Source organism: Silurus aristotelis (genome assembly GCF_946808225.1).
Source record: "Silurus aristotelis genome assembly, chromosome: 6".
NCBI lineage: Eukaryota > Metazoa > Chordata > Actinopteri > Siluriformes > Siluridae > Silurus > Silurus aristotelis.
In genome coordinates, this window is record NC_139579.1 from 3,274,554 (window position 1) to 3,290,682 (window position 16,129).

General features: G+C 35.0%; 2 protein-coding genes across 2 annotated transcripts; both read right to left on the minus strand.

Annotated features, from left to right (window-relative positions):
- Nucleotides 1-1,944: 1,944 nt before the first annotated feature.
- On the minus strand, nucleotides 1,945-5,616 carry LOC310727680 (uncharacterized protein). Its single transcript, XM_083544414.1, has 7 exons — nucleotides 5,331-5,616; nucleotides 4,691-4,780; nucleotides 4,424-4,495; nucleotides 3,263-3,334; nucleotides 2,918-3,072; nucleotides 2,715-2,827; nucleotides 1,945-2,587 (listed from the first exon to the last, which is right to left on the minus strand). Exons 1-7 carry the CDS (start codon nucleotides 5,515-5,517, stop codon nucleotides 2,410-2,412), a joined length of 867 nt encoding a protein of 288 aa, XP_083400540.1. The 5' UTR covers nucleotides 5,518-5,616; the 3' UTR covers nucleotides 1,945-2,409.
- A 2,642-nt stretch (nucleotides 5,617-8,258) lies between these two features.
- On the minus strand, nucleotides 8,259-15,162 carry LOC310727686 (C-type lectin domain family 6 member A-like). Its single transcript, XM_083544428.1, has 7 exons — nucleotides 15,021-15,162; nucleotides 13,843-13,950; nucleotides 13,376-13,465; nucleotides 12,616-12,687; nucleotides 9,128-9,282; nucleotides 8,925-9,037; nucleotides 8,259-8,797 (listed from the first exon to the last, which is right to left on the minus strand). Exons 1-7 carry the CDS (start codon nucleotides 15,046-15,048, stop codon nucleotides 8,620-8,622), a joined length of 744 nt encoding a protein of 247 aa, XP_083400554.1. The 5' UTR covers nucleotides 15,049-15,162; the 3' UTR covers nucleotides 8,259-8,619.
- Nucleotides 15,163-16,129: the final 967 nt, after the last annotated feature.

Sequence of the window (16,129 nt, forward strand, 5' to 3'; positions counted from 1 at the left end):
TCTTTGAAAGCTGAATGTGACCGAACATGATCTTTGCTGGATGATGCTAAAGCAGGATGGTACATAATATTCAAGAGAGGATCAGCAAAAATAGTAATTTTTCATAATAGTCTAGTGTCTGCTGTTAATTAGAAACCAAATAATATCATCTCTCTCTATAAAGCATTGGTTTCATGGAGCTAAACGACGTCTATAATAAAACTCATCATCTATAATACATAACACACGTTACAATTACAAGCCATATTTCATTTTCTAATATTCCCTTTTCCTTAAAGGTTATTTAAAGCATTCATGTTTCATCTGATAGACACTACATGTACAAAAGTATTGGCAGTGGTGTGTATTTGAGAAAATGTACTTCATACTGTAATTTGGCTACTTTTTATAAGCAATATTTCTCACTTCTCATCTACATTTATGATTGCATATATGTACTTTTTACTAGTCTATATTTTAATTGACAATGACCATTAGTCATGGCTTATTTATTCTGAAGAAGAGGCAATATAGCCTCCTACATGGAATTAATGATACTAGATGTGAGTTGTCTTTTTGCACAAAATAAAAGGACTGCACATGAATGCTAATTAGCATCTTGCTAAATCCCAGGTGTTTTACATCAGTTAAGGACATGGCTGCAACCAGTGAGGTCAAAATCAATTTCAATTGCACAGGGGGCCAAAACTCAAAGCACACTTTAGGTCGTGGGCCGAACAGGATAAACATTTATTAAACACACTAAAACGAAATGTTTTTTTTTTTTTCTTTTTTACATAAATATGAATGAATAATTAGAAATATGAACATGCTGCAACGACCCCCCCCCCCCCCCGAACAAATCAATAAAAAAATGTGCTTTTAAGTAAACATTCAAATAACAACAAATCAAAACAATCAGATGTCTTTGCTCTTATGACATTTTTTATAAAAAAATAATCTTGATCTTTAAATAACTTTAAATATTTTGCTCTCCATAAAAATATCTCCAGTCAAACGTCAGACGTCTCACAGCTTCATCATGCAGCTCTTCAGAAACTCTCCCTCAGTATATAACCAGCTGATGTGACTGATTTCTCCTCTGTTTTCACACCAGCTTCACTTTGTGATTTTGCTGATGTTTTGTCTCGTAGTTCCGTCTTAAATTGAATTCCTTAATTACAGCCACATTCGCTCCACAAATAAGACACACGTGTTTACCGGCAGTGTCAGTAAACATCTCAGAATCCCATCGGTTTTGAAAGGCTCTGTTTTCAGAATCCACTTTTCTCTTCCCCATTTTGAGGGGCTTCACAATAACTTTACAATAGGGTTAAATACATCAACAGAAGCTCGACTTGATTGAATGTTCCCAGGTAGTCTAGCGTTCAGTAAGGCAGCTAAAGCGCTGCATTATGGGATCTGTAGTTTGTGTTATTAGCGGTTCATATCGCCGGGACATTAAAAACAATAATAATAGATCTTTATAAAATCATCTCGCAGGCCGGATATAATTGTGCATCGGGCCGGATGTGGCCCGCAGCCCTTGAGTTTGACACATGTGATCTGGAGCATTCTTCGAGCCTATGTTCAATATGAGTAAAATACACAAGTTGTGTTAAAATCAGATACTCTAACACTTTTAATCAAGTCATATTGGAATTGGTGACATTTACACCTCTGAGTATTGGGACAAGTGAGTTTTCCAGCGATATGTGGTTCTTCCCCAAACTGTTAACAGAAAACTAGAAGTACACAATTGTATATGAGGTCATTGGATGTGTTTTCGCAATACATTTTCCCTTCACTTGAACTCGGAGACCCAAAACTGTTCCAACATGACAAGCTGAATTTTATTGGGCATCTGTTTTTTCATCTGTTTCTATAAACCAGTATTTTGTCCTGGAGCTAAACCGCTACTAGAATAAAACTTATCATCTACAATAAATAACACACACATTATAATTTCAAGCCATATAAGTTTTATTAGTTTTTTTTTACTTTTCCTTTATAGTAATTTAAAGCAACTTTTCAGCTGAAAGATGCAGAACTAAACATCCAGTTCAGTCCTCGAAGAACTAAATAGTGGAGACTCGATATAGTCAAATTATTGTCAAATGCTGAAATTTCTAAAGGCCGCAAAACATACATTTATGATCTCATACCATCACCTAATAGTGTAGAGGTTTACAGAAGTTTACATAACCTTTTTACAAACCATCAGTCTATTGAACTTTTAGGACATTTATAATGATCAAAAACACACAGAGTATAATAGATTCTACATGGCTAACATGGTGCATGGATAATTTGCATTTAACTTTTAAAGCTGGTTAATAGACAAAAAGCCAGTTCATACCAAATATTACAATACCAAATATTCAGACACAACAAGCAGATGTTACAGACTTTCCCCAAATCAATTTATAGCTAAAATTGTACATGCAGTATTTTATTTTCACAAATAAACCCTTTCAGCTTATGGCAAGAAGCATCAAACCATTTATTTATGTTACCACTCTCATTTCCCAGAGCGCCACAGTTCTCTCCAGAAGGATTCTCTTTTGCCCAGTTATCAGGTTCATTTTGTCCCTCAGCAAACCAGAACCTTTATAGGTAAATAAGATTGTAATCAGTTTGCTATAATATAGTATAGTACAGTACAGTGTATAATAATATAGTACAGTAAATAAAAACACTTTGCAAAAGTTTGTGCTGCATGTAATTAATCTTACGATGAACTTGTGTCCTTCAAAGGTTGGTTGTTCACCCACATCCACTCTCCCTCAGTTTCCAAGTCATTCAGACCAATCCAGTGTGTTACTCGAATTTGTGAAGATACAAAATCCTAATGTAGAAAACATCACACACAGTTTACACTTGTAACCCACACAAGTGGAATGAAATCAGCAGCAGCAGAGTGATCTACTACACTCACCTGTTCAGTATGGCTGGTTATAATCACCAGGTGGCCTCCTTTCTCCACACACTCATCTCTACTCTGAGTCCAGTTCAGTTTAGTAGTAGAGAAGTAGTAACATTTCAAGCCAAAAGGCTTCCACCCTTTCTCACATTGTCCACTGTCTTCATTCTCTTATGACAAGAAATGAGTGAAGAAAACAAAAAACGTGAGAACTTGGACATGATTTATTCAGATATATAGTATTGCATGTCATTGGCTGTTTTTTTCTAAATGCTATCAAACCGTAAAGAATTTTGTATTACACAAAGAAATGTGTGTGTGTGTGTGTGTGGGGGGGGGGGGGGGGGGGGGTCTCCTTACCTTTGCATTCTGAGAGATCTTCCTTAAGTTGCTGATTCTCCAGCTTTAAAGCGTTATACAGTGTTATAGCCTCTAAGAAACAAGAAAATAATTCTGATCTAAAAAATGTTTTTTGATTATGAGAATAAACCAGGAAAAAGAACAACAATGACAAAGATAATGATAATAATAAAGGCCAAAAACTGGACGAAATTCAGACAACAAGGGACACAACTGGCAGTTAGATACAAGCATTTTATTCATGTTAGTATACCCTTAGTAGGTTAGTAAACTACTTAGTAGCTCCTCATATGCCTTTTACTTTGCTTTAACCACATCCCTCTTAACCTGCTTCCGCATCTCCTTGTACTCCTGTCTACTTTTCTCATCAATCCGTCGATCCCAATTCTGTTTTGCCAACCTCTTTCTCCATGTTTTCCTGCACTTCCTCATTCCACCACCACGTCTCTTTGTCTTCCTTTCCATTTCCAGATATCACACCAAGTACCTTTCTAGCTGTCTCCCTTATCACTTCTGCAGTAGGAAGAGTGACCTCTTTCCCGAATCTCACACTACACTCTTCCTCCTACAGTTTCCACCATCTTATTCTTCTTTTAGTTTTTACTCTCCTCCTCTTCTTCTTCACCTCCAAAACCATCCTACAGACCACTATCCGATGCTGTCTATCTACACTGTCCCCTGCCAACACCTTACAGTCTCCAATCTCCTTCAGGTTGCATCTCCTACATATCGTTTAAATCCTATAACAGTGGCAGCAATTAAACTAATTTTTATATAGAATGTTGCTTAGATCCTCTCCAATCAGTGTGCCACATTTCACAATTTTTATCAGACGGATCTATTAGCTGCCATAGACAAGCCTAGCCAAAGTCACCTATAATAATAATAATAATAATAATAATAATAATAATAATAATAATAATAATAATAATAATAATAATAACCTATTACAATAATACTCTTTTTGTTGCTCGTCCTCCAAATAACAAGCAATTACAGAAAATACAAGCATCCATCGATTTATCTTATTGTGTTTTATTATTAAAAACAAATCAACACTTCATATAAAATGATGAGGTTAAAAAATGTTTTGTGTAAAGAATTCAGGATGACACGAGCACTAGGATGGAGTGTAGGAGTCTGTAATGGAAGGAAACTTACCTCTGCATACAGAGGAATCTTTCTGAACTTGCTGATAATTCACCTTTAATGCTTCATACATATTTTCTGTCTCTAAGACAAAAAAGAAAGTTCTGATACATTATTAAAAATAATATTAATAACATAATAACAGAGACATTTGCAGAAAATACGACTACTAGCATGTAAATTATGATGCACCAGCGAGGAGGATGACATTAAAAATTTCAAACATTTCAGTGAGAGCCCATATACACACTGTAAAGCTACTGAAAGAAATTCACTTACCCTTGGCTTCATGTTGTTGCTTTATCATTGTTGCTGAAAGGTTAACATACTTCTCACTTAATATCTCATAAGAGACCACTTTTTTGTGATCTGTTGAACAAGAAGACCCAATTTATACATAGGAACATTACATTTTTAATCATTTATGCACATACAGTAATGAAAAGCTCATGAAAAATGGGGGCAAAAACAGAAGTGTTGCGTTAATAATTTTGTTCAGTTTATCTTAAGAAAATTAAAAAATAAATGTAAAACACACACACGCTTACATACACATCAAAACTATTTTATTACATTTTTCCATTTATTTAATTTTGTTTAATCAATTTAATTTGTGCCAGTTAAATTAATTACTCAATTTAATTTAATTTTTTGCTTTAATTTGATGTATTCTATTTTATTTCTAAAAATATTATTTTATATATTATTTAACCAAGCAGGCATTTTATTAAAAAAAATATAAAAAAAAAAAAGTAAACTGTTTACATTTTGATCACAAATTTCAAAGATAATAAACTGTTTTAAAAAAAAATTGTTTTGCATTTCTTAAAAAATCGAGGTATAGAAAGGTGCAATGGATTAAAAGAAGATTGGAACTGAACAAGAACACCGGAGATAAAGATGATAAGCAAATACTCACAGAAGATCCCTACAGCACACAGTGTTGATAAAGCACCAAGCGTCAGGAGGAGTTGAAGAACAGATTTGAAGGTCTTTCCAATTTTCTTGTTTTTCAACTGAGAGCACTCAAAGCTATTTGGGAGAAAACGCTTATCTATTTGAAACATTTGTGTTGTGTTGAGAGATTCCTGACTACACCGTTCCATATTTTACCTTTACCAAGTCCAGCTGATCAGTCTCATAAAAACTTCAATCATTAGCTTATGATTTATATCAGATTTGCTGGGAGTTGAGAAATATATTTATAGTGTATAGTGTGTGTGTGTGTGTGTGTGTGTGTGTGTGTGTGTGTGTGTGTGTGTGTGTGTGTGTGTGTGTGTGTGTGTGTGTGTGTGTGTGTGTGTGTGAGAAAAAGAGAAATTCACTTCAGTGTACTCCACTAAATAGATATACAGTTCTGCATATTTCAACATTTCTACAGAAACAGGATGCATGAAATACAGCAGAATGGATATTAAAGACCCATTATTTTAATAGAAATGCTGAAACAGCTAAAAAAAAAAAGTTTTGGAAAGCCCCTGAAAATACAGAAAATTCTGTATGATCTTCAAATCACAAATGTCTAAATGAATAACGCTCACACAGAAGTAATTTTCAGGTTTTTATGTGCATATTGGTTAAGTATTTGCTGTGCAGCCTGATTTAGACTCTCACCCATTTATCAAGTGTAGATCACAGATTTAAACACCCAGTCAGCCATTTTAATACTGCTGATTGAGTTCTAACCCCAACCCTAACTACAGACTTTGATGATTATTCTAGGATCAACACAAAACGAACATTTTAAACAATGGAAAATAACTGCATTGTAGTTTGATCTAATAAAGAACACTGAACACTGTAGTCTTTGAAAGCTGAATGTGACCGAACATGATCTTTGCTGGATGATGCTAAAGCAGGATGGTACATAATATTCAAGAGAGGATCAGCAAAAATAGTAATTTTTCATAATAGTCTAGTGTCTGCTGTTATTAGAAACCAAATAATATCATCTCTCTCTATAAAGCATTGGTTTCATGGAGCTAAACGACGTCTATAATAAAACTCATCATCTATAATACATAACACACGTTACAATTACAAGCCATATTTCATTTTCTAATATTCCCTTTTCCTTAAAGGTTATTTAAAGCATTCATGTTTCATCTGATAGACACTACATGTACAAAAGTATTGGCAGTGGTGTGTATTTGAGAAAATGTACTTCATACTGTATTTTGGCTACTTTTTATAAGCAATATTTCTCACTTCTCATCTACATTTATGATTGCATATATGTACTTTTTACTAGTCTATATTTTAATTGACAATGACCATTAGTCATGGCTTATTTATTCTGAAGAAGAGGCAATATAGCCTCCTACATGGAATTAATGATACTAGATGTGAGTTGTCTTTTTGCACAAAATAAAAGGACTGCACATGAATGCTAATTAGCATCTTGCTAAATCCCAGGTGTTTTACATCAGTTAAGGACATGGCTGCAACCAGTGAGGTCAAAATCAATTTCAATTGCACAGGGGGCCAAAACTCAAAGCACACTTTAGGTCGTGGGCCGAACAGGATAAACATTTATTAAACACACTAAAACGAAATGTTTTTTTTTTTTTCTTTTTTACATAAATATGAATGAATAATTAGAAATATGAACATGCTGCAACGACCCCCCCCCCCGAACAAATCAATAAAAAAATGTGCTTTTAAGTAAACATTCAAATAACAACAAATCAAAACAATCAGATGTCTTTGCTCTTATGACATTTTTTATAAAAAAATAATCTTGATCTTTAAATAACTTTAAATATTTTGCTCTCCATAAAAATATCTCCAGTCAAACGTCAGACGTCTCACAGCTTCATCATGCAGCTCTTCAGAAACTCTCCCTCAGTATATAACCAGCTGATGTGACTGATTTCTCCTCTGTTTTCACACCAGCTTCACTTTGTGATTTTGCTGATGTTTTGTCTCGTAGTTCCGTCTTAAATTGAATTCCTTAATTACAGCCACATTCGCTCCACAAATAAGACACACGTGTTTACCGGCAGTGTCAGTAAACATCTCAGAATCCCATCGGTTTTGAAAGGCTCTGTTTTCAGAATCCACTTTTCTCTTCCCCATTTTGAGGGGCTTCACAATAACTTTACAATAGGGTTAAATACATCAACAGAAGCTCGACTTGATTGAATGTTCCCAGGTAGTCTAGCGTTCAGTAAGGCAGCTAAAGCGCTGCATTATGGGATCTGTAGTTTGTGTTATTAGCGGTTCATATCGCCGGGACATTAAAAACAATAATAATAGATCTTTATAAAATCATCTCGCAGGCCGGATATAATTGTGCATCGGGCCGGATGTGGCCCGCAGCCCTTGAGTTTGACACATGTGATCTGGAGCATTCTTCGAGCCTATGTTCAATATGAGTAAAATACACAAGTTGTGTTAAAATCAGATACTCTAACACTTTTAATCAAGTCATATTGGAATTGGTGACATTTACACCTCTGAGTATTGGGACAAGTGAGTTTTCCAGCGATATGTGGTTCTTCCCCAAACTGTTAACAGAAAACTAGAAGTACACAATTGTATATGAGGTCATTGGATGTGTTTTCGCAATACATTTTCCCTTCACTTGAACTCGGAGACCCAAAACTGTTCCAACATGACAAGCTGAATTTTATTGGGCATCTGTTTTTTCATCTGTTTCTATAAACCAGTATTTTGTCCTGGAGCTAAACCGCTACTAGAATAAAACTTATCATCTACAATAAATAACACACACATTATAATTTCAAGCCATATAAGTTTTATTAGTTTTTTTTTACTTTTCCTTTATAGTAATTTAAAGCAACTTTTCAGCTGAAAGATGCAGAACTAAACATCCAGTTCAGTCCTCGAAGAACTAAATAGTGGAGACTCGATATAGTCAAATTATTGTCAAATGCTGAAATTTCTAAAGGCCGCAAAACATACATTTATGATCTCATACCATCACCTAATAGTGTAGAGGTTTACAGAAGTTTACATAACCTTTTTACAAACCATCAGTCTATTGAACTTTTAGGACATTTATAATGATCAAAAACACACAGAGTATAATAGATTCTACATGGCTAACATGGTGCATGGATAATTTGCATTTAACTTTTAAAGCTGGTTAATAGACAAAAAGCCAGTTCATACCAAATATTACAATACCAAATATTCAGACACAACAAGCAGATGTTACAGACTTTCCCCAAATCAATTTATAGCTAAAATTGTACATGCAGTATTTTATTTTCACAAATAAACCCTTTCAGCTTATGGCAAGAAGCATCAAACCATTTATTTATGTTACCACTCTCATCTCCCAGAGCGCCACAGTTCTCTCCAGAAGGATTCTCTTTTGCCCAGTTATCAGGTTCATTTTGTCCCTCAGCAAACCAGAACCTTTATAGGTAAATAAGATTGTAATCAGTTTGCTATAATATAGTATAGTACAGTACAGTGTATAATAATATAGTACAGTAAATAAAAACACTTTGCAAAAGTTTGTGCTGCATGTAATTAATCTTACGATGAACTTGTGTCCTTCAAAGGTTGGTTGTTCACCCACATCCACTCTCCCTCAGTTTCCAAGTCATTCAGACCAATCCAGTGTGTTACTCGAATTTGTGAAGATACAAAATCCTAATGTAGAAAACATCACACACAGTTTACACTTGTAACCCACACAAGTGGAATGAAATCAGCAGCAGCAGAGTGATCTACTACACTCACCTGTTCAGTATGGCTGGTTATAATCACCAGGTGGCCTCCTTTCTCCACACACTCATCTCTACTCTGAGTCCAGTTCAGTTTAGTAGTAGAGAAGTAGTAACATTTCAAGCCAAAAGGCTTCCACCCTTTCTCACATTGTCCACTGTCTTCATTCTCTTATGACAAGAAATGAGTGAAGAAAACAAAAAACGTGAGAACTTGGACATGATTTATTCAGATATATAGTATTGCATGTCATTGGCTGTTTTTTTCTAAATGCTATCAAACCGTAAAGAATTTTGTATTACACAAAGAAATGTGTGTGTGTGTGTGTGTGTGGGGGGGGGGGTCTCCTTACCTTTGCATTCTGAGAGATCTTCCTTAAGTTGCTGATTCTCCAGCTTTAAAGCGTTATACAGTGTCATAGCCTCTAAGAAACAAGAAAATAATTCTGATCTAAAAAATGTTTTTTGATTATGAGAATAAACCAGGAAAAAGAACAACAATGACAAAGATAATGATAATAATAAAGGCCAAAAACTGGACGAAATTCAGACAACAAGGGACACAACTGGCAGTTAGATACAAGCATTTTATTCATGTTAGTATACCCTTAGTAGGTTAGTAAACTACTTAGTAGCTCCTCATATGCCTTTTACTTTGCTTTAACCACATCCCTCTTAACCTGCTTCCGCATCTCCTTGTACTCCTGTCTACTTTTCTCATCAATCCGTCGATCCCAATTCTGTTTTGCCAACCTCTTTCTCCATGTTTTCCTGCACTTCCTCATTCCACCACCACGTCTCTTTGTCTTCCTTTCCATTTCCAGATATCACACCAAGTACCTTTCTAGCTGTCTCCCTTATCACTTCTGCAGTAGGAAGAGTGACCTCTTTCCCGAATCTCACACTACACTCTTCCTCCTACAGTTTCCACCATCTTATTCTTCTTTTAGTTTTTACTCTCCTCCTCTTCTTCTTCACCTCCAAAACCATCCTACAGACCACTATCCGATGCTGTCTATCTACACTGTCCCCTGCCAACACCTTACAGTCTCCAATCTCCTTCAGGTTGCATCTCCTACATATCGTTTAAATCCTATAACAGTGGCAGCAATTAAACTAATTTTTATATAGAATGTTGCTTAGATCCTCTCCAATCAGTGTGCCACATTTCACAATTTTTATCAGACGGATCTATTAGCTGCCATAGACAAGCCTAGCCAAAGTCACCTATAATAATAATAATAATAATAATAATAATAATAATAATAATAATAATAATAATAATAATAATAATAATAACCTATTACAATAAAACTTTTTTTGTTGCTCGTCCTCCAAATAACAAGCAATTACAGAAAATACAAGCATCCATCGATTTATCTTATTGTGTTTTATTATTAAAAACAAATCAACACTTCATATAAAATGATGAGGCTTAAAAATGTTTTGTGTAAAGAATTCAGGATGACACGAGCACTAGGATGGAGTGTGGGAGTCTGTAATGGAAGGAAACTTACCTCTGCATACAGAGGAATCTTTCTGAACTTGCTGATAATTCACCTTTAATGCTTCATACATATTTTCTGTCCTTTAGTTAGGAACTAAATAGTGGAGACTCGATATAGTCAAATTATTGTCAAATGCTGAAATTTCTAAAGGCCGCAAAACATACATTTATGATCTCATACCTAATCTCATCACCTAATAGTGTAGAGGTTTACAGAAGTTTACATAACCTCTTTACACACCATCAGTCTATTGAACTTTTAGGACATTTATAATGATCAAAAACACACAGAGTATAATAGATTCTACGTGGCTAACATGGTGCATGGATAATTTGCATTTAACTTTTAAAGCTGGTTAATAGACAAAAAGCCAGTTCATACCAAATATTACAATACCAAATATTCAGACACAACAAGCAGATGTTACAGACTTTCCCCAAATCAATTTATAGCTAAAATTGAACATGTTGTATTTTAATTTTCACAAATAAAAATCCCGAAAATTACATTGTAAATATTGGTGGAAAATACGTATTTGGTCACCTACAATAAAGCAAGATTTCTGGCTCTCACAGACCTGTAACTTCTTCTTTAAGAGGCTCCTCTGTCCTCCACTTGTTACCTGTATTAATGGCACCTTTTTAAACTCGTTACCAGTATAAAAGACACCTGCCCACAACCTCAAACAGTCAGACTCCAAACTCCACTATGGCCAAGACCAATATCAAAGGACAGCAGAAACAAAATTGTAGACCTGCACAGGCTGGGAAGACTGAATCTGCAATAGGTAAGCAGCTTGGTGTGAAGAAATCAACTGTGGGAGCAATTATTGGAAAATGGAAGACATACAAGACCACTGATAATCTCCTTCGATCTGGGGCTCCACGCAAGATCTCACCCTGTGGGGTCAAATGATCACAAGAATGATGAGCAAAAATCCCAGAACCACACGGGGGGACCTAGTGAATGACCTGCAGAGAGCTGGGACCAAAGTAACAAAGGCTACAATCAGTAACACACTACGCCACCAGGGACTCAAATCCTGCTGTGCCAGACGTGTCCCCCTGCTTAAGCCAGTACATGTCCAGGCCTGTCTGAAGTTTGCTAGAGAGCATTTGGATGATCCAGAAGAGGATTGGGAGAATGTCATATGGTCAGATGAAACCAAAATAGAACTTCTTGGTAAAAACTCAACTTGTGTTTGGAAGAGAAAGAATGCTGAGTTGCATCCAAAAAACACCATAACCTACTGTGAAGCATAGGGGGAAACATCATGCTTTGGGGCTGTTTTTCTGCAAAGGGACCAGGACGACTGATCCGTGTAAAGGAAAGAATGAATGGGGCCATGTGTCGTGAGATTTTGAGAAAAAAACCTCCTTCCATCAGCAAGGGCATTGAAGATGAAACGTGGCTGGGCCAGTCTCCAGATCTCAACCCCATAGAAAAATCTTTGGAGGGAGTTGAAAATCTGTGTTGTCCAGCGACAGCCCCAAAACATCACTGCTCTAGAGGAGATCTGCATGGAGGAATGGTCCAAACTACCAGTAACAGTGTGTAAAAACCTTGGAGACTTACAGAAAACGTTTGATCTCTGTCATTGCCAACAAAGGGTATATAACAAAGTATTGAGATTAACTTTTGTTATTGAGCAAATACATAACCACCATAATTTGCAAATAAAATCTTTAAAAATCAGACAATGTGCTTTTCTGAGAACTTGCACAATTGGTGGCTGACTAAATACTTTTTTTGCCCCACTGTACATATATCTATATACAGACAGAAACCTGATCATAAAATCGATTTGTGTTACCAACCTGACAATTTAGACAAATATCTATGTATCTTTGACTGCATTAACAGTATTAAATATAGGGATAGCTACACTCATCACACAATTGTAACACTTCAATAATGTCTTTTGTGAGAGATTTCTGATAAAAGAAGTAATGGTAAAAGGCGGTTGTGGTGGTGGTGGGGGGAGGGGGGATCTTACCATTGCTTGTAGATAGAGCTTCTTGAACTTGTTGATACTTCACCTTCAGTGCCTCATATAGTCTTTCGGTCTCTAAGGCAACAGAAAAAAAAATTCAGGTGCCAACAGCTTTTATATAATTAAAGCTTCAAGCAGCATTTCTGGTACATTTACGGATACCCAACAATTTCTGCCGAACCATGCAGATGGTTATAACCATAAGGCTTTAGGCATCTTATGGTGATTTGCAATTTTACTGATTGTGTATTTCTTTGACCACAGACTCAGCAACTAACTTTTACTAATTTAATTTTATAAAATTTGTCTCGGCTTTAAAGATTCTTACTAAGTTTTTGTCTGTGGATAAACACTTTGAAACTCGATGCAGCCTCACATCTTACTTGCCAACTTTGCTGTCATATTCATTCATCTCATTACAGAAAATTCAAAGTTTTAAAGTTAGATAAAGTAGAAAAGTTAAGAGAATAATTGTACTCCCAAAACTGGTCACAAATTTGACTCACTATACAATTTGCAGCACTTAGTCCAAATTTTATCAGAATGTTCCTTAGTCCCTCTCCTAATCAGTTTGTCGAATTTCATCCTAATATTAACAGAAGCCATTACAGAAAATAAGAACAGATCACATTTCTGTAATGTAAATGAAGATGCACCATTGAGGGGGTGACATCAAATCTGTGACACACTGAGTTGCTAATGGAAATATACTGTGCCACTGCAAACTACTGATGAGAACAGGAAGCGTGTAGAAACCACTTACCTTTGGCTTTGTGTTCTTTTCTCATCAATGTTGCTGTAATATTAGCATTCATCTCACTTAATTTATTATATGAGACCACTTTGTTGTGATCTGTTGAACAAGAACACACAGTGTTAAATGCATGCATAAAGTAATACATGTAAACTTCAAATTCATGTATACAATTGATGTTTTCATGAAAACATTGCGCATTCAGTTGCATTACAAGCTGCATTTTTTATCTTTTTAATTTTAAAAGAGAGGAAAAAAGAGAAGCCAGAGCAACACCTACAGTATTTAATGGTATTACTTGACAATGTGAAGCCACAGGTAAAAAATGAACCAAAAGATTCTGTAACTTGCAACAGGTTAAAATCTATACTGTTATAGTATAATATGACACTTGATTCAGAACATTTAACGTATCAAATGAGGCACTGTATTGTGGTTTGTTGGAGGAGAAAACTAAATATAAAGATCATACTTACAAAAGATCCCTATAACACAAAGTGCTGATAAAGCACCAAGCATTAGGAAGAGACAAAGAGCAAATATGAGGATCTTTCTTGTATTCTTCTCTTTTAACTCTGTTCTCGCTGAGATATCAGAAAAAGAATTAGTTATGTCATCTTTGTCCTATAGAAAGATTCCAGAATGCAGTTTTATTGTTTTCAGACATACATGATCTGATATCCCAATCAGACAATCAGACTTAAAAAAATATTAAATGATTCATATTTATGCATATAGATTTATTAAGGATTGGACTAGAGTTGAGAAACTTTGCCATGAATCTCATTAAAAATAGCTGCGTTCACTCACCTATTGACATAATCACACATTCATATGTTTATTATCATCTTATATTTCATTATAAATAATCCGAAACAAAATTAAATCTTAACCAAATCTTATAAATAAAACAAAACTATAAACCCACTTGTTATCCAGTCATAAAACATATTTTAGCTTTAAGAATTGACTATTAACTTGCTGCTCAATATAGCTTACCCCCTTTACAGGAGACAAGGTAATGAGGTGGCCAGCCTGCAGTCTGTTAGACAGATTATTAGAAAAAAGGGCAGCTCAACAAAAGTGATTTCACTTTCCAGATGCGGCTGCATTCTCTAAAGGTATACTTTTTTTTAATAATATGTCATTTAAAACCGTTGATCTTATGCAGTTGGCCAAATTCAAGTGAATGTAATCAAAAATCCTTTTCCAACTGAGTGTGTTTTGAGATATCTAAAAGAAACTGCTTGGTTATTTTATCAATCGTTGTCCTATAGAGAGATTCCCAACTTTCCTGTTTTTCCAAACACACCTGATCAGATCAGATACTTGTCACACATGTACATTACAACACCATGAAATTCTTTTTTCACATATCCTAGTGATGTAGGAAGCTGGGGTATAACGCAGGGTCCCACAGGAATCATACATTCATATGTTAATTTTACAGTAGCAATAATCCAAATCTAAATCAAATAATAATCAAATCTTACAGATGAAGCAAAACCATAAACACGTTTGTTATCCAGTCCTAAAATACATTTTAACTCAAATTAAAAGCACATATCTGTGCATGATTTTTGCATTTCCTGTTCTTGGTAAAATGAGAAAATTCTTAATTTATAATTCATGTATAAACATTTTAGATATGTACCTGTTGGAGAACGGTATCTTTTATCCATTTTGTTAAACTGATCTCACTATAGGCAGCTTACGGGTCCAAACCTCATTAGATCTTCACGCTAAAGTTTTACTACACGTTTATACTAGCAAGCAGAATTCTCACACCTCAATCGAAGCTCATCCCCCTCATTTCTCATAATCTGGTTTTATTTTTAGCAATCATGAGCCTCATCACTGTTATATATTGTAGCTGTGTAGCATCCAGGGTTGTTGTAGCAAAACTGTGTGAAGGGCATTTTTATTGCAATGTTTTAATTATAAATCACACTTACAACTAACTGTTTAACCTCAAAATAAATTATGTATAATAATTGCCATACATTTTTTTTTTATAAAAACTATATTAGGTAAATGGTGATTAATGAATCCCATTGAAGTGTATTGAACATTTATATTTAGTTTCCCTGTCATAGAAATTATTTCTAGTAAAAATTATTTTATTGAACAATCAGAAAATCTAAATAAAACATGCCGCACTACACAAATGTTTGTCTCTTTTGGAGATTTGTATGCTGTGGTGCTGTTTAATAATCCAGGAAGACTTGAGATCAGTGGCCTTACAATGATTTTCAGGCATCAAGATGATTTTAAAAACATCCAGTAGAACTAATGCAATGCGACCTGATCATGTGTAAAGATGGAATTACCAGCAATTTTCACAACTCGGCAGAACGAATAAGTGACCTTGAGGGAGTCAATAACATCTCCAAGGCTTCACCTCAGGCTTCGAGGAAATAAACAAAGGTGATTAATGATTGTCAAATAATTCACACTGAAGGCAGCAGGAGAGAAGCAACACAGGAGCTCTCATACAAATGTCTAATGGTTTAGAGATTTACAGAGCTTAGATAACAATCAAAAGCTTTTCGGTTTGGAATCCAAAATGTTTTATTTTATTACGATATTTCCCTTTTCACAGATGAACTGTTTTAGCAGGATGCACCAAATCATTTATTTATGTAACCACTTACTTCCTCTTTTTTTCCCAGTTGTCAGGCTCATTTGGTCCCTTTAGTGCATTAAACCAGAACCTTCATTTCTAAAAACAAACAAACAAAAAAAGAGTCTGTAATTAGTTTG